This window comes from Pseudopodoces humilis, chromosome 2 (assembly GCF_049639895.1).
Source record: "Pseudopodoces humilis isolate 2021_Gansu_Grassland_sample_001 chromosome 2, ASM4963989v1, whole genome shotgun sequence".
Taxonomy (NCBI): Eukaryota; Metazoa; Chordata; class Aves; order Passeriformes; family Paridae; genus Pseudopodoces; species Pseudopodoces humilis.
Genome location: NC_142201.1, coordinates 3,293,476 through 3,320,961, shown reverse-complemented (window position 1 = coordinate 3,320,961; position 27,486 = coordinate 3,293,476). Strand labels below are relative to the sequence as shown.

Genomic DNA, 27,486 nt, shown 5'->3' with positions numbered 1-27,486 from the left:
AAGGGAACACGTTTTCCAGGCACTGCACATTTGGGGAAGCCAGCCAGTTACGTGCCAGTCAGGGAAAGAAGGCTCCTTCTCCCTGGTGCACAGTCAGGCAGCTCCCTGGTAATTAAAGACTGACTTCCAGAAGAAATATGGCACTTGTCAAAGGCATCATTTCAATTCTGTCTTTCCTCATTAACACTTGATGGGAACTCCAGTGTATTTATGACTCATCCAAAAGACAAAACCCACCGGTATCACCACAGCTTTATTTTCTTTTGCTTAATTTAATTTTTATTTCATTTCTAATAATTGACTTTTTTCCCCCCTCTAATGACCTTAGCTGATTTTCCAGACAGTTTCTCAGAAAGGAGCTGGGCTACCACCACCTTTCAGGTGCTCAAATGCCCACTTGAATGAGGCACCTCACGATGATTTCCTTGGGCTTCTCCTGATCTCAATGCTGCAGGAATGCTGCAGTTCTACTCACTTCTACCTCCTGCAAAGGAGCAGACTGTAAGGGACCATATAGAAATATATATATATAACTCCTATACATGTGTTCATCTCTCACATTTTTAGAAATGCAGCCGGATTTTTGGAGGCACTCGGTTTGAGAACATCGCATCCACGCAGGCACACAAGGCTCCCAAGCTGCGTGCAGGCACTGTGTGCAAAACAAAGATCCCATAAATTAATCAAGTTGTTCTCCTGGCAAGCTGGAAAGAAAGAGGTGGACCAGGGCAAGAATTGTTATTGTTATCTCTATTTTTAAATACTTGGAAGACTCTCAGTTACTATGGTGGTGAGGACCATATAAGTACCTAGAAGATTCACTGGTAGCACAAGTATTAAGTGTGAAGATTCCTCATGTCAAAGGTACCAGTTAATAGAAACTTTGTATTTTGAAATAATTTCCCATTTTTTAAGTCCTTAAAAAGTAGGTTTAGAAAGCTGAAATTTTTATTCTATGCTTGTGGTGTTCTGCCCCGTGTTTTCTTTTTCTTGTGAGACTTCTGCATTAAAAAAAGAAAACAAGAAACCCAAAACATGCAAGCAAAAGCTGCAAAATTAACATTATATAGCAACATACTGACAGACATCCTTCATGTGGCTAGTGCTATACTCTTTGTGTGGGAAGATGGACTTATTTGGGACTCATGAGAGTGGTTATAAATGATACACAAAATGAAACTTGTGGGGAATTCCAGAGCAAGGGCACAAGCCAGAGTACAAGAGCACTGCTGTTAATTGATGAAACTTTTAATACAATCTTTTTTTTTTTTTTTGAAGATGCTTCTGCCTAAACTTTCAACAAATGAAAGCTCCTCATTACCAGATGAAGTGCAGCTGTAATGCACAGTGTCAAAGCCAACTTGACAGATAACAGAAAAATACAAACGATACCTACTCTTTCAGAAGTGTAACTTCAGTTTAGATCAGACACATTGATTAAATTCCCCCAGAGGCTCCTCTCCATGAAAGCAGATGGTCACTGCACATGGACAGGCACACGTGGGTGTAGGTGAAGCTTCAGTGCAGAAGGTGCCCACATTATCTCAAACACACATAAAAATCATCACTTTGGAAGTTTTGTTGCTGGGTAAACACCAAAAATTGTTGGTCAGATAATTTTTGTGAACAATCCTTCACTGCCCTCATCACCCCAAATAAATAAGCACACAGCATCCCTCTGGAGAGGAGTCATGCTCATCCCTGGCCTCCAGAAATGGAAATTCACCTAGGAGAGGAAATAAAGTTCATGTATAATTCCCTTCTCTTCCTCTCAGCATCCTCTCCAGGGAAGATCTGTGAACAATCCCAGAGCCTTATTAAGGCTCAATCTGCCTTTAACTGAGCCCTGCTGGCTGCCTGCAGGGATGGGCACACTCCTTGATAAACACATCAGGATGAACAAAGGAAGAGATCCAGGCCAGGAGAGGACCTGAGACATCTTTAGTTTGATTCTGGGTGAACTTTATGTACAGCTGTCCCCAGGCAAATGCCTAAACTTAAACTCAGCAGTTTCCTGCAGCATTTTTGCCATGTCTTGAGATGGGATTCATCTAGAACTGTTCACTTGGGACTTTTTCTCCTCTCATCTGATCCACCCTCAGCTACAGATCACAGTGTTGAGTTCTCACAGGGTTTTTACACCTCTCTCTGAGCCTGAGTGATCTGTACATGACCGAACACAAGTTATGTAACCATGCTGAGGGTTCAGACACTTTTGGATTTAGGCTCTGTGAAGGTGTTATGGTATTTGGTGGTTGCAGACACGTCTGGGAATGTTGCTGAGGCACAGACTTTTTATTTTAGGAGATGTGGGATGAGGTACAACAAATCATTCTCATTTCACCTCCCAAATCCCCACTAGGACCGGCTAGACTGGATGAAACAGGGCAGAATTTGGCTTTGCATACAGGCTGAAAGTAGAATAAGAGACTGCATTACTGGGAGAGCATATCCCTTGAAGCACCACTTAAAAGGGATGAGAGAAATTTAGAACACCACAGTGAAAAGAGACAACAAGGCAAGCTAATTTCCCTGCCAGCTCTCAACCTATCACCCAGGAAAACTCAATATTAATTACCTTTGTCCAATACTCCCCATCCTAACTTCTGATTAGTGCTGTGGGGATGAAATATCAGCGAGCAGCAGCTTGAAAGGGTTGGGTATTTTGGTTTTTTTTTACATTGATTCAGCAGTTGCTTGCAATACCAAAGATTCATCTCTTGCCACACAAGCAATGTTTTGTGGGAAAGAAAATGCATGAGCATTGCAATGCAGCAGTTCAGGCTCTGTCCCTTCCTTGAACTAAAAGATGTGACCTCTAGGCCCAGGAAGATACAACAAACCATGTTCCATGAGGTCCTTTGAATATTTATACAAATTACCCTCATGTCTTCCCCTCCCTCCTCAGGATTGTTTTTTCCACCACTAAGTTTATTTGTAGGGCTGTTCCCAAAAACAGCACATTTTTTATGCAGTCATTGGAGAATATTAGTGGAAAATTAATTTTGAGTTCTTAAAGAGATATTTATATTAGCCCATACTACAATAATGATCCTGGCCCCTAGCCAGGAATTGAAGCTCTATTAAGCTAAGCACTCTACATAAATAACTATGAAGATTTTTATTCACTCTGTCGGATCTGGCAAGATTTTCTTTTTATTCCTGAGTGCATTGAGCAGAATTTCCCAAATTTCTTGAGTCGAGGGAGTGGGTGAATGGTCTGTTGATAACACTGCAAGATGCCTCTCCCTACACCAGAAAACCTTAATAGAGAGAGATCTCTACTCTCCCACGCAGAATTGCTTTGCAATTATTTACCCTTACCCTTAATGTTTTCTAGAAGCATTCAGACTGAAGTGACTCCATTTTAGATGTAAAATACAATAATTTACTTTATTAACTCTACTGTATCTTCATCTTTTACACAGAGGCATCCCATAGATAGGATAAAACACAGAATATTTATTCATGTATAATTTTCTGAATGCCCCAAAGCAGAGTTCATACAGTGGCAAGTGTTTGGGAATGAGAAGAAACTGAAAATACAACTGACCATCTTGCTGTGATTGGATTAATCCACCATGACATCTCAGTTCATGCAAAACCTACTCATTTTCATTTCACTCAGCGCCAGGAAGGCACTGAGTTCATCCCATGAAAACACTTACTTTGTTATCATAAATATTCATGTTACTGAATGATAAATCTCATCTTCCAAGAAAAATTATTAATACCAATTAATAATCACATGCTTTATGTACTTTGAGAAGAAAGGGTGAGATCTATTAATAGGAAAAAGAGTGATTCTAAATTTGAAAATAGAAATAATTGCTTCTGATGTAATTGTTTCCCTGGCAGTTGTGCTGGGCTATTAAAGAGTAGATTGCATGAGAGCAGCTTGCAAATTACACCACAAGAATAAAAACAACACAGGGCAATGTGAAACAGAACAAGAAGTGACAAGTGTTAACCTACAAAGGAACTTTGTGACATTGCCAAGGTCACAGAGAAGAATCACTTATTCGCTTAGTCAGAGAGGAACATTCTGTTTTCATATTTGCATCTGCAAATATGATTGTCCCAACTAATCAAACTAGGTGAGCATAAAGGAAATTACAGCTTCTTATCCCACACTGAGCTGTGTGGGAATAGCAGTGCTGTCTTTCCTTCGGATTTTCTACCAGAGAGAACAGCATTATGTAACAGGTTTACAAGTTACGTTTGCAGTTTCCCAAATAAGCATCTCTTGGGTTTCAGGTAGACTGAGGTCCTTCAAGGTCCCACTGAGGTTATGGGTTCTGTACTGGGCCCAGATTGTTTAATTTGCCTTGGATGAAGGGGCAGAAGCCTCCTCAGCAAGTCTGATGATGACACAGAGCTTGGAGGAGCAGCTGATCCCCCTCAAGGGCTGTGCAGCCCTTCAGAGGGACCTCGACAGGCTGGAGAGATGGGCAGAGAAGAACTGTCTGAAATTCAACCAGGGCAAAGACAGGGTCCTGCATGTGGGAATAAATAACCCCAGTCAGCAGCACAGGCTGGGGGTGGCCTGCTGGAGAAGGATGTGGGAGTCCTGAGGGACACTGAGCTGTCCCTGAGCCAGCTGAGTGTCCTGGGGCAGGAAGGCCAATGGTGTCCTGGGGTGCACCAGGATGAGCATTCCCAGCAGGTGATGCTGCCCCTGTGCCCAGCCCTGGAGGCACCTCTGGGCTGCTGTGTCCAGCCCTGGCTCCTCAGCACAGCAGGGACAGGAGCTCCTGGAGCTGAGGAAGGGCCTGGAGCATCTCCGTGCCCAGGAAAGGCTGAGGGAGCTGGGGCTGCTCAGCCTGGAGAGGAGCCCCAGCTGAGAGGGGCCTCAGCCCTGGCTGTGCCTGGGTGTCCCTGGCTGTCCCTGTCCATCCCTGGCTGTCCCTGTCCATCCCTGGCTGTCCCTGTCCATCCCTGGCTGTCCCTGGGTGCAGGAGGGGCAGAGCAGGCCCAGGCTCTGCTCCAGGCCCAGCAATGGCACCAGAGCCACGGGCAGGGGCTGAGCCCAGCAATTCCCCCTGCACAGGAGGCACAACTTGTGCCCTGGGCAGTGCCCAGCCCTGAGCAGAGAGCAGAGAGGGGCTGGAGTCTCCTCCTGGGGATATTGCAGAGCCCTCTGGACACAGCCCTGTGCCCGCTGCTCTGGGAGCAGGGAGGTGGCACCAGATGTCCCCCTGTGGTCCCTTCCATCCTCCCCCATCCTGTGTGTGCAGCAGAGCAGTCCCTGCTGCTGAAGTGAGGTTTGCTAAGAGCTGCCACTGCTGCTGTGGGTGTAGGAACTAAACACAATTAAGGATAGACTGTTCCTGTCCAAGGAAGGTCAAACAAGAACATGCATTTGTGTCTACCCAAACCATCCCTGCTATAAAAGGAATCCCCAGAGACTGAATTTCCCTGAGTGCTGCACGGTGACAGCAAGGCCATACATGTCTTCAAAGAGGGACACTGCTGGCTGCCATGGTCATTATTTTATTTTCTTCAGTTTCGACCTAACCTAGAGGCAAGCCCAAAATTCATTTTCTACTGCAATGCATGAACAAAGCTCAACCCACAGTGTCTCACTGTGTGAATCAAACCCTGAGAAAAGCCAAGCATCTTTATTTGTTGTCTGGGCCAGTTTTCAGCAGCTTTTCCTGATCTGTAAACAAGAGCAAAGACAGCAACCAGACCAGTTTGCTTTTGCAAACATTGTCAGAGCATGACTTTTCTTTTTTTTTCCCTTTCTTTTTATAAGATGAAAGCGTTTTTTGTTTCTCCACCCTCCCTCCTTTTCAACAAGAGGGAAACAAGAAGGAAAGTTTCCTTTTGACAGGGAAACAAACACTTGGAGAAGAGGCTAATAACATTTAAGACATGGACATATTGCAGACTTCTGTCCAGAAAAACACGGAACAGAGGATTTATATTCTGTATGTAGGTTTACAGCACACCCCAATTTTCAGAGCAATAAATCACTGCTTCAGTTCTAACCACACAGAGCTAATAAGGACAAAGAGTTACACATTTCTGCTTCTTTGATTTAGCGTTCAATCTCAGGTTCAAAGTTTTGATTCTGCTTTATATTTATGCAAGCATGTGGGCTGGGGAGATCAGAGGACTCTATTCCATCTCCCCTGCTGCTCCTGTGTTTTATGTAGGTGACAGCTTTTCTGCTATAATTTCATTACAAAAAATAATTGGTATCTGTTTGCCCAAGATTAACTGCGCATCTGTCTGTGTATGCTACACATAAAATTATGCCACAGCTAGAACCATATATATTTTTGAATTAATGATGCAGCCCTTGCTCACCCAAAATCCCCACTAAGAAAAAAAAAATTGCTTTTAAAAAGGCTGTAGGATCAGTAAATCTAAGCTAAACTTGACAACAGGACAATTTTATTCGGAAAGAAATTTTTATTTGGGAAAGAAATGCAAAGCAAATGAGCTGAGTTCATAATGTGCTCAAACAGAAAAGAGAAAAGCATGCTCCCCATGCTGCCCGAATGGCTGACATAATTTTGCTTGCTTTCCTTCCCTGTTAACTTGAAAATGCAAATTGCTTTGCTGTCAGGGTACATTTGTTCCCACTAATTCAAGACACTATAACAAGCCAAAATATTTATTTTGTTTCTTTTTTTTTCCTCCCCACTCCAATTTGTGTTTTATCATAGTGGGAGCATCATCTACAGATTTCATTTACTGAAACATTATGCAAACAGCCCTTATGGGAAAGTCACCTCCCTGTAATAGGAAAACTATCCATAAAGAAGGCTTTTAATGCTTTAGGATGTGTTGCTTCAAAGGGCCCAAAATTCTACTCTCACCAACACTTAAAAGACCAAAACACATATCCAAAATAATGGCTCAAATGACCCATTGGAAAAGCCTTGGTATTTCAGAGAAGGGACTTGGATCTTTCCTGATTTTCAGGGGAAGGGATGGACACAGAACCTGTGCTTTTAATTAAAACTGGATGAACAAATGGAAGCAGAGAGCACATTTTATAGTTCAGTCCTCCTTCTGACGCTGCTTCTTTTTCAGCTGGGTATATTAAAATATACATATTTTAATATTTTCCTTTGAGAAATGTTTCTGATGGTAACCGGCTTTTAATCAATCATCACTTGTATGTAAAGCATTTCTGCTCCTCTAAGAAAGAAAATGAGATTTCAGCTGATAAAACCACAAACAATTACTGTTTACCTGAAAATTCAGTTTTGCATTCTTCAGGGGAAAAAAAAAACCACCATTTTTTAATTAGAATTGTTCATGCAACTTAAAGGGTTGAAATTGGTCTCTGCCAGCCCCTAAGGTCTGAAAAAGCCCCATGAGTCTCTCCTTGGAGGAGGAGAGAGGAGTCCAAACTCGCTCCAGTGATGAAATTGGGAGCCTCTTTGCCATCTGGTCCTTCCATGTGAGCTGCTCCATCCACAGCTTCTCTTTGGCAACACTCAAATGAGCTCTAAACAAGTGGATTTCAACTTTGGTATCTTAGTTCTGGGCCTAAAATTAGGTAGGATTAATCAGACTACAGAAACATGATGAGCAAATCCTTTGAAACTTTATTTCTCTTCACCTTCCTCATTCATGGAGCAGCTCATAATACCCCACCTTGTTTTTTTGTTGTCCTTTTCACACATATCTAATCTTGTTTTAGCCCCATTTGTGTCTGCTCTGACTTCTGTGAAGTCCTTTGGTTTACCACAGTACACACTCAGAAAAGAGACTCTACTTTAGCAAAGGGTTTAAAGATACAAATAAAAAGAAAACAAACCCACTGAAGCCCTTCCAGTTTCTCAAACACAATCAAAAGGTAAGTTATGACACCAAAGCCTTCACTACAGGCATCTCTCATTACAGTAAAAGGTATTTGGGCTCCATTTTACTCAGTATTCTTCATCCAGAAATAAAGACAACCCTTACCATTCTCACCAGACGTCTTGTCCTTCCCATTCGCAGCCCCGGTTCCTTGTCTCTGTTAGAGGGGACAAAAAACCACAAAACAAGAGGTTAGAACACACTTGAACATGCATTTTCCCCTTGGAATTCCTGGTAATTACAGCTTGATTTCTCCTCAGTACACTGGATAATCCATTCACCCTTGTGCTACGCTGCTTTGAGACACTGCCTGTGAACCAGGAATGCTTAGCTCCATTTCAGGGTTGGACTCTGTGATCCTGGAGTTCTTTTCCAACACAAACGACTCTGATTTAGGTCCAGCTCCATCACTCCATGTGCCCCTGGATGTAATTATCACAATGAGTGATACATATGTGTGTATTCAGGTTCCCTGCAGTATAAGGGTAGGAGCTACACTGCAGCATTTCATTTCTTCAGCTCCCTGCTGTGCCTCCCCTTCTATGACTCAGGAGGACTACAGGGAAGCCATGAGGTTTTGCAGGGACAAAGTTATAAGGGTCAAAGCCCAGCCTGAAGTCAATGTGGACACTGCCATAAAAAAGCCACAATAACAATGTTCCTAGAAATACATTAGCAATGAAAGGAGGGGTAAGGAGAATCTCCAGACTGCATTTTGGCTAGAAGATTCATTTTCTGCTTTGACCACAAGAGAAGATGGCACTTTCCACTTTAATTTACTTTGTCCAAAGAATAGCCTCCTGAATTTCCATGAAAAAAACCTGATTTAGATCACTCTGCCAACTGACAGGTGGCAAACACCTGGTAATGTAAATATTCCCAGTGGCAGAGTACTGGAGTGGTTACAATAGTAGGGAACTTCCCAGCTCAGGAATGGTCACTCTATGAAAATTATTCTGCATCCTCCAGAGAAAGCATCTCAAGGTGGATTAAGGTATTTAAAGAGAATGCCAAAAGTAGCATCTCTTATGCAAAATTATTCATGCTTATGTGAGTTACTGAAATGGAACTAAAGAAATCAGCCTCTAGGGTTGTACACGTAAAAATCTGGGAATATTGAACTTGGGGAATAAATCCTGCTGCACTCAGCCTTCAGAGGCAGCACATCCTCAAGCACCAGGGCAGTGAACAGGTACAGAAGCATTGCAAACCAAATGTTCTTTACCGACATCTGGACAGTCATGTGGATTCTCCCATGAAAATTCCTACAGCCATACTTATCTGAAGGCATTTTCTCTAAAATTTCTGGTTAAAACCTTCTCTGTTTTGGTTTCTGTCTTTTGCCTTTCCAAGCAGTGGAATTTGGTATTTCCAAGATATTTTTTGTATATAGACCAAGTCATGAGGTAAGTACAAAACCTTCATGTGTGCTCTTAGCTCCGCCATGGAAAATGGAAACACTTTTTTTTTCTACTTTGAGCCAAGACAAAAACTTGGCCAATAACAGAGAATGGGATTCTAAAGGGATAAACACCTTTGACAAAAGCATAAGTTACCAACAGCCAGAAATCAAAACATCCACCCAACAACCAGTTTTGTTTTGTGCCTATATTTAAAGTCTGGTTAATAATTCCATGTTTCAGCACTTTAAAGAAGATTTTAATGTTCATTTACAAAATACCTTATTTTTCTTATCAATAAAAAGGTACCTACATTCCTTTTCCTTCCCCTGTATATTTTTAAATGCTTTTTCAAGTTGTCTTATTTCCTGAGCATTTCAGCCTGTACTACTTAGGCTTTATGAAAGCTTCTCTTTCCTCCCTAGGCTATACCTGTCAGGTTCAGTCTGCTTATGATGGAGTGCTGGAATATGGATTCACACATTTATTTCATGTCTCAAGACTTCCCCTCAGGGAGAGTACAATGTAGTCAAAGAAAAAGAATAAAAACTTGGGTTTGGTAAATTAAGGTTTTTCTATTCATGAGGTCACGGTATTTTTCTTGAAGTGTGAAATCAGTTGCAATATTCTGCAGCCATTTGTTTGATTGGTGACCATTGGACTAGCAAAGAAAGAAACCTGAAAGTCTGCCAAACCAGCTTCTAAGAGCTTTTCCTTTAGTTATAGACATATTTTGATCTATAAGCTCTGTGCTGTCTTCCAAGTGATTGCAATGGATTTGGAAGTGAGAATCAGCTTCTCATTGACAAGGCACTGAAACTCAGGAAAAAGCCAGGTACAATGGGATCATCCTCCTGCAAAGCCTTTAGTCTTTTATTTCAATACATTCAGTGGACCTGCTTTTCAAAACATTTTCAAGGTGTTGGTATTATTAACAGCTGGAGTTTCTTTTTTCATCATCTTTCATGATGCTACTGCAGGTTGCAGAACAAAGCTGGGCTTTTTAATGTGGTTCAGAGCAAAAGGGGACTAAACATGAGGAGGGGTTACTGGGGCTATTTTCAAGAAGCAATGGATAAAATGCTGGTATAGAAAATATTGTTCACAGATGAAATTAAAATCACTGAAATACAAGAAAAGCAGTATTAATTTCTGGGATCTGATAGGCTGAACAGCCCCAGCTCCCACAGCCTTTCCTCCCAAGAGAGGATTCCCATCCCCTATAACTTGCAGCCAGCTCCCTTCATTCAGAGATTGCTTCTGGAATTCCACAGCATCTTTTAAGGAAAGCACCAGGACAGAAATACTGAATAAACTTTCCACCACGCATCAGAAACATCAGAGCTAAACTGAACATGAGTGCAAACCTGTAACGATTGCACAGTAAAACATGATAAACAGTTTTGTTGCTATGTTGCGTAGGAGGAAACAGAGCTTATGACTGCTTCGGGCTATATTAATTTTTAACTCAGTGGTTTTACAAAACACCAAAGACACATAATTAAAAATGTCTCCAAAAATCAAAGTGACTCCCAATTTGTCAGCAGAGGAAGTTGAAAAGATTTCTGCCATATGCTCAAAATCCCAGTAAGAAAAGAACAGGTTTGCTTTCCTGTTAAACTCTCACAGCTATATGCAGAGGCCATTTAATGTGGTATGAAAATCTGTACTAAATTAGTCCCCAAGGCGAGCAAACTAAGGTCAAAAGTGAACTTACAGCCATGAGGACATTTCAAGAAGAATGTTAAATTACTGCAGCAGCTTCTCGACTCATTCTTCTAGCCCCTCTTGCACCCCCAAGCCTAATTTTTGCCTTTAATTTTACATTCTGTTCTTGTCTTCAAATAGCCTGACCTTTTCAGAGATGTTTTTAATTAGCACCTCAGTGTTAGGGATTGCAACCCAGTGTTGATTAGAGAATTTCTGGGGGCAGAAGGGTTGTTTATGGTGAGCCACAGAAAGTCCAAGATCAGGGACATGAAACTGCCAGAATGTTCTGACAAATGGGCTCTTCCAGATAATAACACCATGCTGATGCTTCGCCTCAGTGCAGGGTCAACAAGGTACAGAGGGCTGTATCCCAGGAAAGCAGTGGCTGCAGATTTTCAACAGGATGTGTTTCTACATAAAAGAATGGAAAAAAAAACATCCAAGAGTGGAATTAGAAGACTAGAAACAAGTGGAAAGTTTCAGTAAAGTGGACAGCAGAAAAAGTCAGCATAGACTGACAGGGGTGACACATATGAAATGTTATTTAGGATGTTCTGTATTGGTAAAGAGAACAGCTGGGAAATTTGTGCATATCCTGAGCTTTTCCTAAGCTTTGTTTTGTTACCCTAAGGTGTGACAAAAGGAAATACATGTTGGTACTAAGCAACACAAAAAAGCTGTGACTTTGCCAGCACTGTGCCAAGCAAGCCTTCCCTCTGCATCACCACCCGTTCCCTGTACAAAGATTTCTCTTTAAGAAACATAAATGGAATCAAACTAAACTATTTCATAAGGACTTTATTTTTTTATAGTATTCTGCATTAATTAAAAAAAAAAAAACAAGCTCAGCTGTTTCAGCCTTAGTGTGAAAAAAGTACTGAAAAAATACATTTCAAAGGTTTATGAAGTTTATGATCTTTCTGCAAATAAAAATGTCACTGAAAATTTCTGCTTAGGAACTTGTGATGTTTTTCAAGCAAGGAAAGCTTCCCAATCACAGGAGAATGATCAGGACATACATCAGAACATAAATGAAGATCCAGAATTTAAGTAGGGGCAAGAAGCAAGCAACAATGACCTGAAATGAGAGGCTAGACTCTGCAGAATTTGGGATTTTAATATGATTATTTAGGTTAAGTTCTTTACTGGAAATTTCTGTGTCACTGCCTCTTTCTAACATCATGTACTGACTTGAAACCATGGGATGCAGCATTTCACACCTTGAAGTGTAAAAAACATTACTCTTAGCCACAACACAGTAATAATTTGGTTTAGAAATAGATAAAATAAATCACAATGCTTAAAATAAAAATTAAGAGCAGGAAAACTTATATTGCTGTGACAAATGGATTTTGGTTGCTAAAGCTACAAGGGATCCCTGACCTCTAAGTAAGAGGACTGGAATTTTAGTACTAGTGTATCTGTTGGAATTATATATCAGAAAACATGGAAATGAACAGCTGGGAGAGATAAAGCGCACTGCTGGAGAGCCAGGCACAACTTCTATCATTTCACTCATTTCCTTCTAATTATTTCTTCTCCAAACTGGTCTGCAGCACAGGCAGATGGCAAATCCCAAACCAACTGTGTGACGTCCAGGTTCACTCACATCAGTCACCTAAAGAACATCTGCAGGCAGAGCTGAAGAACCCCCGACAGGAGCTGGGATAAAGCAATAAAAATTGCACAAGACACTACACAAACAAACCTTCCTCACTCGTCTTCTTGCGCCTCCTTTCCAAGTTCCCCCACTCCTCCGCGCATTTTTATAGATGCGCTACTGAATATTTATGAGATGAAAGTGTCCTTCAAAGGCCACATTTAAAGGAATTGCAGCAGGTACACAACACTTAGCCGAGATTTTGTCAGAATGATGGATAAATCTGATAATGTGTCTGTTACTTCTGTCTTACACGTCATGGTGAGAAATCGCAGACTGCATTTCCTGTGCCGTCTGACAGAACGAAAAATTATTTATCAACTTATACTTCCTCACCTATGTATCCCCTCCTCCCTGCACGCTCCTCTACTCCAAGGCAGCTTTCCACAGCCAGTTTTCTCTTTGTTTTGCTTTGCCAGGGCAGCACAATGTTGCCAGAGCAAGAGCACCAGAATCCATCTTTCCATACTGGCTGTCAAAGCTAAATGATCCCTGGCACTTTGACAATTCCTGTAATTATCCTCATGGGTCAGGCAGTTTTCTACTTGACTGGGCTCCTGATTGTCCCTAATTTTATTAAAGCTTTCTTACAGCTATTTTAATAAATTAAAGCTACGCAGGTGGGCTGACATGAACTGATAGGATTCAAACTGCAGTGGCTACAAGCTGACAAAGGGACAGTGGTTTTTTGTGACTTTTTTTAGTCACTGAAGAGATATGGTTATGGACATGAATGCACACTGTCGTCCTGGAAAGCACAGAATTATCTGTCCAAAATTAACAAGTCTCTGATAACTACAAATGGTGTTGTTTGCAGTGTAGCCATTGCCCATGTGGAACACGTATTTTTATTAACATGGCTATACAAAATGCCCATTGAGTGCTTAATCACATGGTTGCTCATAAGCTTAAGGCATTTGTTTCAACTTAGGAGGCGTGATTTGTTCATTATTGTCCAGACAGAACTTCTGGCTTGAGGTAAATCCTCGGAACAGGCACTTCTGAGTGTACACAGAGAGCAGGAGATCCTTCAATGCTGAGCACACTTAGGACCATGGAATGGTTTGGGTTGGAAGGAACCTTACTTAACGGCACCAACCTTAAAGATCATCCAGTGCCACCCCTGCCATGGCAGGGCCACCTCCCACTGTCCCAGGTGCTCCCAATGTCCAGCCTGGCCTTGGGCACTGCCAGGGATCCAGGGACAGCCCCAGCTGCTCTGGCAATTCCATCCCAGCCCCTGCCCACCCTGCCAGGGAACAATTCCTGCCCAAGATCCCAAGATCCAGCCCTGCCCTCTGCCACTGGCAGCCATTCCCTGGCTCCTGGCCCTGCAGCCCTTGGCAATTGTCTCTCTCCAGCTTTCCTGGGGCTCCTTCAGGCCCTGCAAGGCCACCCTGAGCTCAGCCCAAAGCTTCTCCTGGCCAGGCTGAACAATGGCAGCTGGGCCAGCCTTTCCTGCCAGCAGAGCTGCTCCATCCCTCTGCTCATCCTGGAGCCTCCTCTGGGCTCTCTCCAGCAGCTCCAGCTGCTCCCTGGGCTGGGCCCCAGGGCTGGGGCAGCTCTCAGGATAAATTCGGAGGCGTCTGATGAAAATGGGCTGAGGGAATCTCTGTCTGGGATAGAGGAACCCACTTACAGTGCTGATTTTAAATATTCTAAGAGCACAGAAAAGAACTTTAGCTGTGCCCCACTTTTGCCGATGCTGGGCTGTAATTTATAAATCAGCACAGTGAGAACCTGCTGATTTTGTATTCAGATTCCATATAATGTTCTAAACGGAATATTTACACCAACACCAAATGTAATCAACGTAATTAGCACAAACAGTAGCTTGTTTAATATTTAGGTTATTAGCATATTTTGAATTAAAACATTATTTCTCCAAAGATATTGTAATCACAATTTTTTATTTTTTTTTCAGAGGCAGGGATTAATGGAATCTTTGAAGTTAATTTTGAAAGCAGCTGCAAGAATGTATTTCCCAAATCCTGTTAATTACCATGCCAGCCATGAGAAGTAATCCCTTTTTTTTTTTTTTTTTCTGCAGGAAATGGAAGATTTGATCCAGCATGATTTATTTACAGGGCTCTCAGACATGGACAAGGAGTTGTCTTCAACCCAGCAAAATTACTTTTATGAATAGAATTGGAACCTCAGTGTGGTACTGTGGCATTTCCCTAAATTGCACATTGGGTTTTGTTTAGCAAAGGGCAAGGAGAGTAAATTCAACGACAAAAAACCCTTCTCACACCACTTGCCAAGAACTGACCTCAGTTCTCATCTGGACATGGGTGATACAGCCCAAATCCCAATTCCATGGAGGTCTCCTCTCTATCCATTTCCAAGGTGACCCAAGAGGAATATTTCAATTACATAAAAATTGATTAAGCTAGATGGCATAAATAAAAACTGACTGTGGTTCTTAAGGTGGTTTCTTCTGTTTTTTCTCCTATTATTTCTTATCTATTGGTAGCATCAGACCTGGCATTACAGCTCCAAAAAGGGCATTTTTGGGCAGGAAACCTGCCTTAAGAACTCCTACTGCCCATTAGAGCCCAATCCAGCCACACCTTCCCATCCCCAAGGCCTCATTTCTTTGGAAACAATTGTTTGCAAGGTCACACAGAAAATAGGAGCACTAAAATTATTCAAGTTAAAAATAACCCTTCAGCAGAGCTGTGTTGAAAACAATCATTGAAATGATCCAGCTAAAAAAAGAAATACATATTTCAACTCTTTCTGTTGATCATTTCAGTCGTGTAGTTGATGTCTCTGATCCACAGTTATAGCAGAGCAACCTCAATTATCAGCCTTGGTCCCCTGTGTGGGAAATACAGGCAGTGCACCTGATTAGGAAGAAGAGAACCTTGGGGATCTGGAAACAGAGTTTAGATACAGACAATATCCTGGGTATCCTTTCATATCAGCATCCTCAGACAGGAAGAGTGTCCTAAGCCAATTAAGGGGTCAGAGTCCCTGCCTAGGCATAATATAACTGAATACCAACAGTGGTTTTGTAGCAAAAAATTTACTTTATATTTTATTCTTCTGAGCCCTTCTGAAGTTTTGGGTAATGCAATTTGCTGAGCTCTAAACCCAGCTATAATTGAGTTAGAGGTTGTCTTCAAGGGATAGCTTGGATTATTCACAGCAAAAATCAGCACTGACAAATTGCTTCATCTCTGATCGTATTGGCTATCATTATTAAAACAGGCTGCTTCCTCCCAGACTGCAAAAATTCTGGTGGTTGTTTTTTTCTGTTGGCAGGTTTTTATTTCCAGTTGTACAATTAAAAAAAAAAAAATAAAAATCTGTTCTTATTTCCCTGCTGTTTCCCTACATATTTCAGAGGTAAACAGGTATTATCTCAGTCAGACTGCTCTAGTAAATGGGCCAGACAGGATTTTCCAAAAATATTCATTATGGCAGTTTCAAGCCACCATGCAAAGGAACTTTCTGCCTTCAGCCTCAGGCAAAGCCTTTGATTTTCAAGACAAGAGCAAGACCAAGTGGCAGGGATGTTTCCACATCACTTACTCCACTGCTCCACCCAGCCCGGGCAGGCTGTCTGGTCACAGGGAGCGACCTGGAGCAGCCCCCCAGCCATCTGCTGGGATGACAGGAACCTCTCCAGGGTCATTCCAGCAGCAGGGAATCACTGGACTGCCAGTGTGCTGCAGCCCTGGCAGCGCAGCTTGCCCAGGGGGATGACCCAAACCTGGCACTCCTGGCAGGATGGGCTGCTGGAGCTGCACTTGACATGGGGCATCACTCAACAGAGGATTTGTCCAGCATTGTTCCAATCTGTATCAGGAACAACCCACTGAGAGCTTTAGGGGAGCTGCTTTGTTAGGGGAGGATGTGGATCACAGCAGAGCTCTTGGCACTGGGAGGAAAAACCACAGCCAAGGGATTAGAAACAAACAACCCTGCCACAGTGAAAGGAAAACGGGCAGGGTGAGGCACAAGGTCACCTTGATGGCCAGGAATCAGGGACAGGGATCAAATAAGCTCATATGTAGCAAGCAGAAGACGTCAGGTCACTGCCTCTGTCCAAGACATGGACAGAAAATTGAGATTTCCACAAATCCGAAACTCTGAGGACCCTGCAGCTGCTCAGGGGAACTGTTGCTGTGATCCATTTCATTGCTAACAGCAGCTGAGAAGACAAGGAAGCAATTTTCACAGAAAAGCTTTAAGAGTTCCCAGGTTCCCTGGCCCCAGCAGAGACATTCCAGGTTACCTGCCCTAAGACTGAACCTGTCCCTGTGAGGGTGGGAAGGCCCTGGCACTGGCTGGCCAGAGAATCTGAGGATGCCCCATCCCTGGAAGTGTCCAAGGCCAAGTGGAACGGGGAATAGTGGAAAGTGTCCCTGCTCATGGAAGGACTGGAACGAGAAGATCTTTAAGGTCCTTTCCAACCCAAACCATTCTGTGACTCTATTAACTATGTTTTCCAACTCAAGTTCAATGAAAACTTGCAAGTTTTTTCATGGAGTCCTCTTTCATTCCCTCTGTCTTCAGCCTCGTATTATGAACCAGGCTCCATTCTGCACTTTGTGCCTTGCATATGAAGCTAAAGAAAAAACATTACCCATCTAAACATTTACATCTCATTGACACATGAACATGGCAAAACATCCTGGAATGCCATTAAAAATGGCCCTTAGGTGCTCCTACAAGAAAAGTTATGCATTTTGGTAATAGTCTCCTAAGCTTATCCCGTGACCAGAGAGAAAATAGGCTCCTTAGAAGTTCCAAGTGGAAAGCAAATTTAGATCCATCTGTGCTGCCTGACACACTGCAGTCAGACAAAAACATCTATTAAAGACTTACATGGCATGACTGCAAAAGCTATTGCTAGAATTCAGGTAATCTGCAATTTAGGTTCTCTGCAATTCACAGTATTAAGGTAGAACCTTTGCTACCAACATTCCCACACCTGCAGATCCATCCCCTAAGTCCAGTTCCAGGAGGGAAGAGCACAAAGCTTTTGATCCACGTAAGGAACACAAAGCAATGCTCTGAATAAAAGCCCTGTAAGAAAGAGAGGATCTCCTGATCTATCCTGAGAGGTTCATTCAGCTAGCTTTGGGTGTTAGCGCTCTCCAGTAGCTTATAAAATATGCTGAAGGAAAGAAGTGATAACTAGCCAAGTCTGACTGGCAAATTAAAATTGGCATCAAGCTGGCCTGCCTTAGGCATTTGGCTGCCCTGCTTAAACTGCAGCACATGTGTGCTGGCACATGTACTCTCAAGTGTGCCAAGCCAACAATATGTTTGCTCTCTTCCAGGGGTGTGTATCTGTCAGCTCTGACTGGAGCACTGATATGTGTGAAGCAGCCATGAAGCCACATGGCTCATTTCCCCCCCCATGTCATCTGCCTGCCCAGCCATCCTTCCTCCTCCTTCCTTCCCATCAACTTAATGCTTCTAATTTCTGGCAGTTTATCTTCTGCCTCCCTCAACCTCAACATTTTATAAGTACTCTTTTGGAATTCCAAGAAACAGATTTCCAACAGATTTCTTCCTAGAACACTACAATAAAAAGTTCAAATAAAAGTCATTCTTCAGAGCATTTCCATTAGTGTTAAAATTATGTGCTTTAGAGTCAACATGTAGAGTATTCAGTATTTTAATACAAGACTAATTTAATTAAGATTTAATAATTTAATTGCAAAGAGAAGCCTATTTCTTCCAAGGGAAAAAGAGGCAGAAAGATCCCCAAGAAAAAAAAAAAAAGAACCCCATTTCTTCTATCATTAAGGCTGGAGAATAAAAATCACTAAAATTCAAATGAAGAACATACTTTTGATTTTTATGAGGATTATTTTTCTGCCTCCGTACCTCTCACCTAAACTTGGACTTCAGCCTTTTAAGATGTGTTTTCTTATTTATTGAGGCATTAGACACTGATACTTACCTGGTCAAACCAACCTCGCCATACTGCCTGGGGAGGCAAACATTTCATGAAAAAATGCCATGATGCCTGTGAAAACAATTCTCAAAAAATCACTGGTCTTCCTTTGTGCCCTTAGCATCACTAGGAAAAGGTCTAGTATCATCCAAATCCTCAAGAAATCACTTATGCCCTCAGATCTATCAATTTTTGCTTCATCTGCTGTTGCACACTTGCATTTTGGGGAAAAGGCTGTTGAGATCACAGCACCTGCTGGATACCAAGGCCAACTGCATTGGTCACAGTGGACACATGGACAAATCATCCCCAGATATTAGCAATGGCTGCTGTCAGCTTCCTAACATTCTGCCCAGGGATTTTGAAACTGTGCAGACCACAAGTCTTTTAAGATCTTCCATCCACCCCAATTCACTCCATAAGAACCTGCAAACTCTCATTAAGCTGATTTAGCAGGACATGGGTATGTCCCATTTCCAGGGTCAACTCTAGCTGGGGCATTTCTGAGCTGTGCTCCATCATTCCCAGAAAAGGTACACCCAACATCCCTGCAAATCCATCCACGCCAGTAGGTGCAGCCAGGCAGGATCCCCAAAGGGATCTTTTCCTTTCAGTTTTAGGAGACTCCTGTTGTACAGCGATCACTCATGACCTTCCACAGCCCTGCTCACTCCTTCCAAGTTTAAACCATCATAACCTGACCACAATTCAGGTTTCTCTGGTTCTACTGCTGCAGCTTTTGACTTCTGCTGGCACCATTCAGTAGCTGTGCCCCCATACCCCACCAAGAATCCAACTGCCAGCCAAGGAACACCAGGTAAGGCTGGTGACAAAGCAGCTCAGACCTTTCTGTCAGGCATCTGGACACTCAGACTCATTGTTAAAGATATTAAATACACACCTCCAAACTTTTTGGCAGAGCTAGAGTCTGTTTCCAAGATGTGATGCCCTCCTACCTGGTACCACCCTTCTCACCATCTCCTTGTCTCAAGTCCAGGGATCTCTGAGGTCTCCAAGGTCAGACAGAAGGACACCAGATTTTGCAAGCTTTTTTTACTTTCTTCTTTTTCCTTTTGTTTCTTACTTTTATCTCTCACAAAAGATCTCTATAACATCATTCTGTCTACTGTTACAGCACTCACAGTGTCAGCTACACCACTGGTTAGGGTCATATTTCATACACTGCAGACTAAGGTGATAATGCAAGAACATTCAGCATCTATAAAGTAATACTTTTCTCTTTAAGAGGAAAGACAGTTCAGCTGTAACTAATATTCAAGTCATGTAGACAGACAATTTTCATTTCTTCTCTGACTGAACTTGTGCTTCTCCCTTCAAATTCTATGTTAGTGCATAAATAAGGCTTTATCCCTCTTGGAATGAATTGATGAGATGAGGCAGCACCAGCCAGAGAGCTACTCTGTGTGACACTTTCCCAATTTACCTCTAACTACACTTAGTGTGGTCTCTGAGGAAGCAGACATAGAGAGTGGGGATAAACTGTGACCCCACATTCTGTCATTTATAATATTTCACAACCGATTTCCTTTGCAGCTGCTTGCTATTTATTTTCCTAATAAGATAAATGTATATAATCTGTCTTCCACCTCTTTTTATAAGTGAACTAGAGGTTGGTTTTCTGAATTAAAATTAGAGGACAAAGTTAAAAAGGGATTATTTATTATTTGACTTAGTTTATAGGTATCTACCATATTTTTTAATTTATTTAAAAATCCAATATCCAAACAAGTGATGAAACAGAGGAGCTTTCCTTAGAAAGAGGGGGAATACATGTTTTTAATCTTCGTGAGAAGATCCTGTGCCTTGCAGAGAACACAGTAAATGGCTCAGGGAATTTAAGGCTCTGTTGCAAGTGAAAGGCTGAAGGAAATCATTACTTTCCCCTGCTGCTTTCTCCCTCCTCTTCAGCCAAGGGGGTGTCTCAGGATTGACATACCCAGTGTTTAGCCCACTCTGGTACAAGCTCTTCCATAGCAGAGTTAGAAGCAAACATTTTCCAAGCCAACCCTACAAAAAACTGAGACAGACAAGAGCAAATGGCAGATTGGAAATCAAATGTTTTATTCAAATTTAAAAAATAAACAAAACAATAAAATAACCCCAGAAACCTTTAATGGAAATGCCACCGCTGTTCCTGCTGAAGTTAACTGCTACTTTACACATTTCATCACTAGCATGATCTAGATAATGTAATAATTGTTGGATGATGACTCCTATAAGGTAGCCAATTCATTACAAATTTAGGGATATTGGACTAGAAACTAATATTCCTTTGCAGCCTGAAATGATATTGCATTGTCAAGTCCTGCAGCATGAAAGTTGGAGTAAGTTATTCTTTCACAAAAAAACATGATATTGAAGCACACAATTAAAGCTAAATGTCCTTTTTTAGAGTGTGTTGCCTGAATCTGTTGGCATTCTATACATGGCAAGAAAACCCGTGAGCTTCTGCCAGTGTCATCAAATTAAGATCAATTTCCAACTTCACTTCTAAGTGCTATTTTAGAAGATGCTTGATCCCACTGAAACCACACTGATGGAAAGAGTAGGCAAAGTGACAGATGTAAAACTTATTGTTCTCCCTTCTTCCTCCTCTTTTGAGCTGCAATTTACCACTCAGCTAATAAATAGATGTGAGTTAAAATTAAAAACTGATGTTCATGTGCTTATCGATCCCACCCCCATCCTGTAACAGCTGCAGAATTTCCTCCTCCACTCTGCCATGTTCTTGCTGGGGTTTTTAGAGCTGCACAGTTTTTGTACATACTGTGGGTATAAGGAGGCAATTAACAACTGGGGCTATGGCAAAATCTGAAAAGTGCAACCAGCAGGTCCCCCCTAAGGTGAGGGATTGGCTCAGACACCTGCCAGGACTGGAAACACCAGAGCAGAGAACAGGAGCTCCTCTAAAAATGGTATGTTCTTTCCTTACAAACAACAGATCTTTGATTTAGTGCCATCAGGATTATGGTTGTGTAATCCTCACTTGTGTTCATGTGGCTCCAAGATGCTAAATACCATTTAAATGAAATGGTTTTAAGGGAATTCAGGAGAACAACAAAGGAAAGAACCCCAGTTTTACCATTAACCACCTGAAGCAGACAGTTTCAGCCACAAACCTCCACTTACACCTCATGTTTCACACAATCCCTGTCCTTCTCCAACAGCCTCCTGCTGAACACACCTGTCCAGAGGGATAGGGACATGTTTCAGGTTCCCCCTCAACTGTGAGGGAAAAGGACACTCTCTCCAAGTCTGCCTGCTGTGGGACATGCCCAAACCATGGGCTATCACTTGTTTGGACAGCAGAGGCTGCCTTGCTGATGGGTGTCACCCCCAGCACTGATGAGGCTCCTTTTTCAGAAGAACATCTTTGAGCCCAGGTTTATCCCATGGCAGCCTGCATCTTTGCAGAGTTGGCTGCTTGGGTGCCTCCCAGTGAGGGTGGTCTGAGCTCCAAAGCAAAGGTTCAGCTCTCCAGGCTGCAGAGCAGAGCTGTCTGCATGAGCACACCCACCAGGACAGCTCAGCCCCCAGGAATGCCCTGCACCTCCCAGCTACAGGACACACAAACACCCTCCATGATCCTTCTGAAGGTGGGCACAGCACAGCAGTGGCTACAGGATTTCAAAGCCAGCCTAAGGCAGAGGGAAAGAGCTTGTTTGTAGCTCAAAGCTGCAAGATTTGGTGTTCTTTGCTTTCAAAGCCTGACCAAAATCTCTGCATTTACACAGAGATCAAGTCCCCAGCTCTTCATCTTCCCAACTGAGCAAGTCAGATCACAAACAGCTCTCTGAATTTCATGTGCCTGGTTGCTTGACACCTGTTTCCAGAGGCAAGCCAGAATATTCTTGCTGCTGTCTGGTAACTACGCTGATTCTCAAATATAAAAAACTGCTGGCTCAAAGTACACCCCACTTAAGGGGTGCACATCAGCACCCTGGCAATCAGCGCTGCACTTCACTCACGTTGCACAAGGCTCTTCCAATGCACGTTCTTCAATCACAGGTGCCTCAGGCAATCAAATAGAGATCTCCCAAATGACTCTCCTAAAATCAGACACCTGAATAACATGTATTAAAGCTGAGCTTGTCCCCTACACCAGCAACACCACTCTGACCCTTTAAAATCAAAAGGAAATAAATGCATCCAAGGCAATCTCTGCTGGAGACTCCTCATCCCAGAGCACTGGAACAGCAGCCAGGGCTGTAAGACCACATTGCTTAAGTGCTGTCCTCTGTCCTTCCTAAGCCCAGACCTCATTCCTGATGACAACCACAAACATTCCACACAGAAGGCAAGAGTGAACATCATAAAAACATCTGTGTGATCAAATGCTTCTTCTGAACCCTCATGGCAGGGGAATACCACAACCTAACATCATCTGCAACATGTCAGGATAGTAAATGACTGCTCAGATGACAGGATTCCCTGTGGTGAATCGAGCTTATGCCAGATGTGAGTCTAGAGGCTCACTGGTACAACTGCTGACTGTGAATAAAGATTTGGCATTGCTCTGTGGGCTCATTACCCAAGATCTCTTCCCCCAGCTCAGCCTGGGTGACTGGAGATCTTTAATGGAAGCCAGGTTACATCTCATGGCTGCTCACTGACAGCAGCTGGTATTTTTCAGCACAGCTCTCCTCTCCACGCTCATTATAAACAACAGAGAACAGCCACAGACCTACAGAAAAGGCTCCCCAGTTATTTGAGGACAGACTTTGAGACCTAAAAATGCATTTCAATGTACACTGACATTACCAAGGAATTCCCATACAGCTAAGACGCCTGTCTGCCACTCAACAGGGCAGCAGGAAGCATAAATCACAAAGCCACTAGGTCAACTCTTACACCTCACATTCCCACTGACTACTTATGGGGCCAGACTTCTGCCCAGCAGAAGGAACTCATTAAACACATTTTCAAATACTGCAGAGAAAGAAGTGTAGTGTTCTGCCTGTAGAAAAGGTCCGCATCCTTCCTGAAAAAATATAAGCTAGCTGCTAGAAAATAGTGAAGTACTACAGCCAGAGTAATGACTACTTAATTTTCAGCTTTTTCTACCAGAAGACTGGTGATCACAGAATGGTTTGGGTCAGAAGGTACCTTAAAGATCATCTTGTTCCACCCCTTGTCACGGGCAGGGACACCTCTCACTATCCCAGGCTGCTCAGAGCCACATCCAACCTCTTCTAGAACACTTCCAGAGATCCAGGGGCAGCCACAGTTCTCTGCACAACCTGTTGAAGTGCCTCACCACACTCATAAATCACTCTAATTACTGCCCATAAACAAGAAAGTTAATTTTGCTTGAAGCAGTAAAATGAAAATTCATGCAAAGTCTCAGTAAATAACTCAGGGAGATTAAAGCTCTTCTCAAGAGATTTCTGTGACCGCATTTCCAGCGCTGTTCAAATCCAGACAATTGGTAACATAAAGCAAAAAAACCTTCCCACCCTCCCAACACTGTTGTACGTGGGATAATCTTTAGAGGGCTCTAATTGAGGCTCTTTTCAATCACCCCGTCCACAGATTTTATTTTTTTTTTTTTTAGCAGATTAAGCCAAAAATAAAAATATCTTTCAATTACAGCATTGCAAGCTAAAACCACTGAGACACCTCCCTCCCCCCCAACAGCAAAGAGCTATCTAAAAGCTTCCTTTCTAATCTGGGGTTTTTTTGCCACATTTTTTTAACAATCTTTTGCAGTGAGGTGGTTTGGGGTGGTGTAGTTGCTCTCTTCTGCCTTTTGGGGAAGAGCTGACAGCAAGGAACAGCAGGAAGGCTTTTCTTCACTGGAGCTGTGAGTGATTAACTCCCCAGTTTTGTCAGGGGAATGACAGCAGCGCTGAAGACACCGAGTGCAGTGCTCAGTGTCACAGGCACAGGACACAGCTCTGCGCCAGCAAAACATCTCCCAGCTCCAGGGGTTTGCCAGGAACACAGCTCTGTCAGGCACAAACAAATGCACTGTGGATAAAGAACCCCTGTGCTGGTAGCAGGGAGGATCTTTATCTTCACTAGGTCTTTTTAAATCCAAAAGGCAATCAGTCTTAATTCAAATTTTGAAAGGTAATTACTGAGCAAATACAACCCAGCACAAAGCTGTGACAAGAATGCCTTGTACAGTTGCAGCAGGCACAGCAGTTCCACCCAAATATTACTCCTCTCCATAAGATTTTCCCCCAAATTAAAAATTTAAAGAGTGGAATAGTGCTGCTGCATCTCACAGCACACTTCAGCCAGCCTGGGCAGCAAAGTCACAGTGGCTGAAAAAATAAAAAAAAAAAGCAACAAAAAGCCAAACCCACACTGCATAAACTCCATCCAGGTGATGGAAACACAACAGCAGCAGAGGAGAGGTCCTGAAGAGATCGCTGTAAGCAGCAGCCATGAGGATTTCCTCTGCTCTCCCCACCTGGCATGACCTGAAAGCCAAAATGTGAGCCGCTCCTCACAAATCCCTGCACCACAGACCAGGCTGCTCCTGCTTTTCATCTCCGCTTTACACTTCATGGAAAACCACAGCTGAGTGTAACACCTGCACAGCAAACAGTCACAGCTTATCCGGTGTGGTGTCACTCTCAATTTTGCTTCTAAAAAAAGGAAAATCCCATTTGTTAATGGAGTAGCAGGTGTTTTGTAACAAACAGCCTCCAAAAATAGGTGCTGGGTAAGGCATAGTTACAGGTACCTCTGCTGATTCCCAAAGAATGAGCTGCGCTAGAGAATGTGGGATCTCTCAGCTGAACCTAAGGAGTCCTTCTGTCAATACCTTTAACTAAAAAAAAAATTCTAGTTTGAACTTTTCTACTGCAGAAGGAAAAAAAAAAAAACCCAAGAAAAAAGAAAGAGAAGGGCAAGCAAATAAACCCACAAGTGCAACATTTCAAGGGTACAAGTGATTCTTACATGTTTGGCACTATTTACATTTTTTCCCCTAGATTGTAATCCTTCTCAGGACATTACTTACAAAGTTTACATCAGCACCCAACCACAAACAGGGAAGCTTTTTCCATGAGCTCTAGCAGGCAACTTTCCCACAACTTATTAAATCCTCCCTTTTACACAGGAAAGCGCCGGGTAGAGATGAGAAATTATCGGCGATTTTTAATTAGGAACGTCCACCGGCGTACCTGGTCCTTCAAAGGGCAAACCCAGCCCCTTGCCTTCTGCTCTGCAGGCACACACAACACACCTGAGGGGACGCGTTTATCAGGGTTTGAGAGGAGATGCTGAGACCCCGCTCCCAGGACCTCCGGAGCGTCCCCGCCTTCCCAGCCCGGGACGCGCTTCTCCCTCCCCGGCTGCCCGCAGAGAGGCGAAGGTGACATTGCCCCTCCGGGGGTCCCGTGGCCGGCGCCCCCCGCCCCGCTCCGCCCGGCTCACCTCGCTCATGTCGCGACAGTGACAGTGGCAGCGGCCCCGCCGGCGCTCAGCTCCCGCCGCCTCGCGACGCCCGTTAAGAAGCGGCGCCGCGCGCCCGGCCCGGCCCGCGCCAGCCAATCAGAGCGGCGCGCGCGCGGGCCCCACCCAATCCCAGCGCTCCCCTCATCCCGAGAGCGCGCGGCGCCCCCTGGCGGCTCTCACGGCCCTCAACGGCCCTCACGGCCGGGAGCGCTTCCCGCGTCCTTCTCCTCATCATCCTCCTCCTCTATTTCCTTTCCTTCCTCCTTTCCTTCCTCCTTTTCTTCCTCCTTTCCCTCCTCTTCCTCCTCCTCCCCTTTCCCCACGCACTTTCTCCGAGTGCCCGGCACCACGCGCGCCACATTAGGGCGGCTTCGGGCATCCCCACGGGAGAGACGGGCTCCAGATGTGCTGGAGGCAGCCTGGGAATGGGGAATTACTGTGGCAGATCGGATGAATGAGTTAAATGAGGAACATTTTTATTTATTATTTTTTTTTTACTGTGAGGGTGATGAGGCACTGGAACAGGTTGGCTGTGGATGCCTCAAGCCTGGCAGTGTTCAAAGCCAGGTTGGAGCCCTGAGCAGCCTGGAGTGGTGGAAGGTGTCCCATGGCAGAGGAGTTGGGGAAAAAATTATCTTTAAGGTCCTTTCCTAATCCCTTAACATTCTGCGATCCTATAAACCAGGCAGAGAATCACTGCTCTGCTCACCCCTGGCTTTCCTCTCTGTCTCATCAGTCTTGCTGCCATTCCTGTTAAAACATACAGCATTTCTTCCACAGATACATGGAAAACAGCACTTTCTATCATTTCTCTGGTTAATTAAAGCAGGACTTTGGGATGTGTGCTGTTGTGCTCCAGCATCTGTCTTTTGATGGAGCACAATCGCTACGTTTGGCACTACATAGATGCTCTGACTCACATATCTGTGAAGAAATATATGTTCAATTAGTTCCAGGAACACACTTAACTCCCTCAAATTTTTCTCAAATCAATAAAAAAGTTAAAATATTATATTGGAGAGCCCAAGAAGCTTGACAAGCCCTCCCACTTCCAGGGACTATCTTGCAGCAGCCTCTTCACCAACATCTGTCTTCAGGGCCAGTATTAACAGAGACAGGGAAATAAATTTGATGAGAAACAGCGTTTTCCTTGGAGGTAGAGAGGCAGGAGGGGCTGGGATCCTTCACCTGAGGATGAGGAGGCTCCTTGGGCAATGGAACAAGGGGTGTGTATCCTGGGAATATTTTAGGGAGGCTGGCCAAATATGCAGGGATGGGATCAAGAAAGCTGAAGCAGATTTGGAGCTGAATTTGGCAAGGGATGTGAAAAACCGTAAGGACTTCTACAAGTGTGTTGGCCAGAAAAGGAGGAGGAAAGAAATTTAACCTCCTGGGAAGCAAAATAGGAAATCTGAGGTACTGAACACAATTTTTGCCTCTTTCATTATACCACTATTCCCAGGACTTCCACCTGCATGTGGCATTTTTTAAAATTTACATGAATTATCCCAGTTTTTGTTGTGAGTGACCCAAGCTAGGAA

The 27,486-nt window shown here is 43.4% G+C and overlaps 1 protein-coding gene across 1 annotated transcript in view; it reads right to left on the bottom strand.

The window, feature by feature from the left end:
* The window catches only part of PCP4 (Purkinje cell protein 4), a 47,074-nt gene extending 21,047 nt beyond the window's left edge, over nt 1-26,027 (bottom strand). Inside the window, exons 1-2 of the mRNA XM_005526547.3 lie at nt 25,925-26,027; nt 7,930-7,981 (exon numbers count right to left, since the gene is read on the bottom strand). Of these exons, the coding sequence (XP_005526604.1) occupies nt 7,930-7,981; nt 25,925-25,933 (61 nt within the window). The 5' untranslated portion in view covers nt 25,934-26,027. The remainder of the gene's footprint in view (nt 1-7,929; nt 7,982-25,924) is intronic.
* Nucleotides 26,028-27,486: the final 1,459 nt, after the last annotated feature.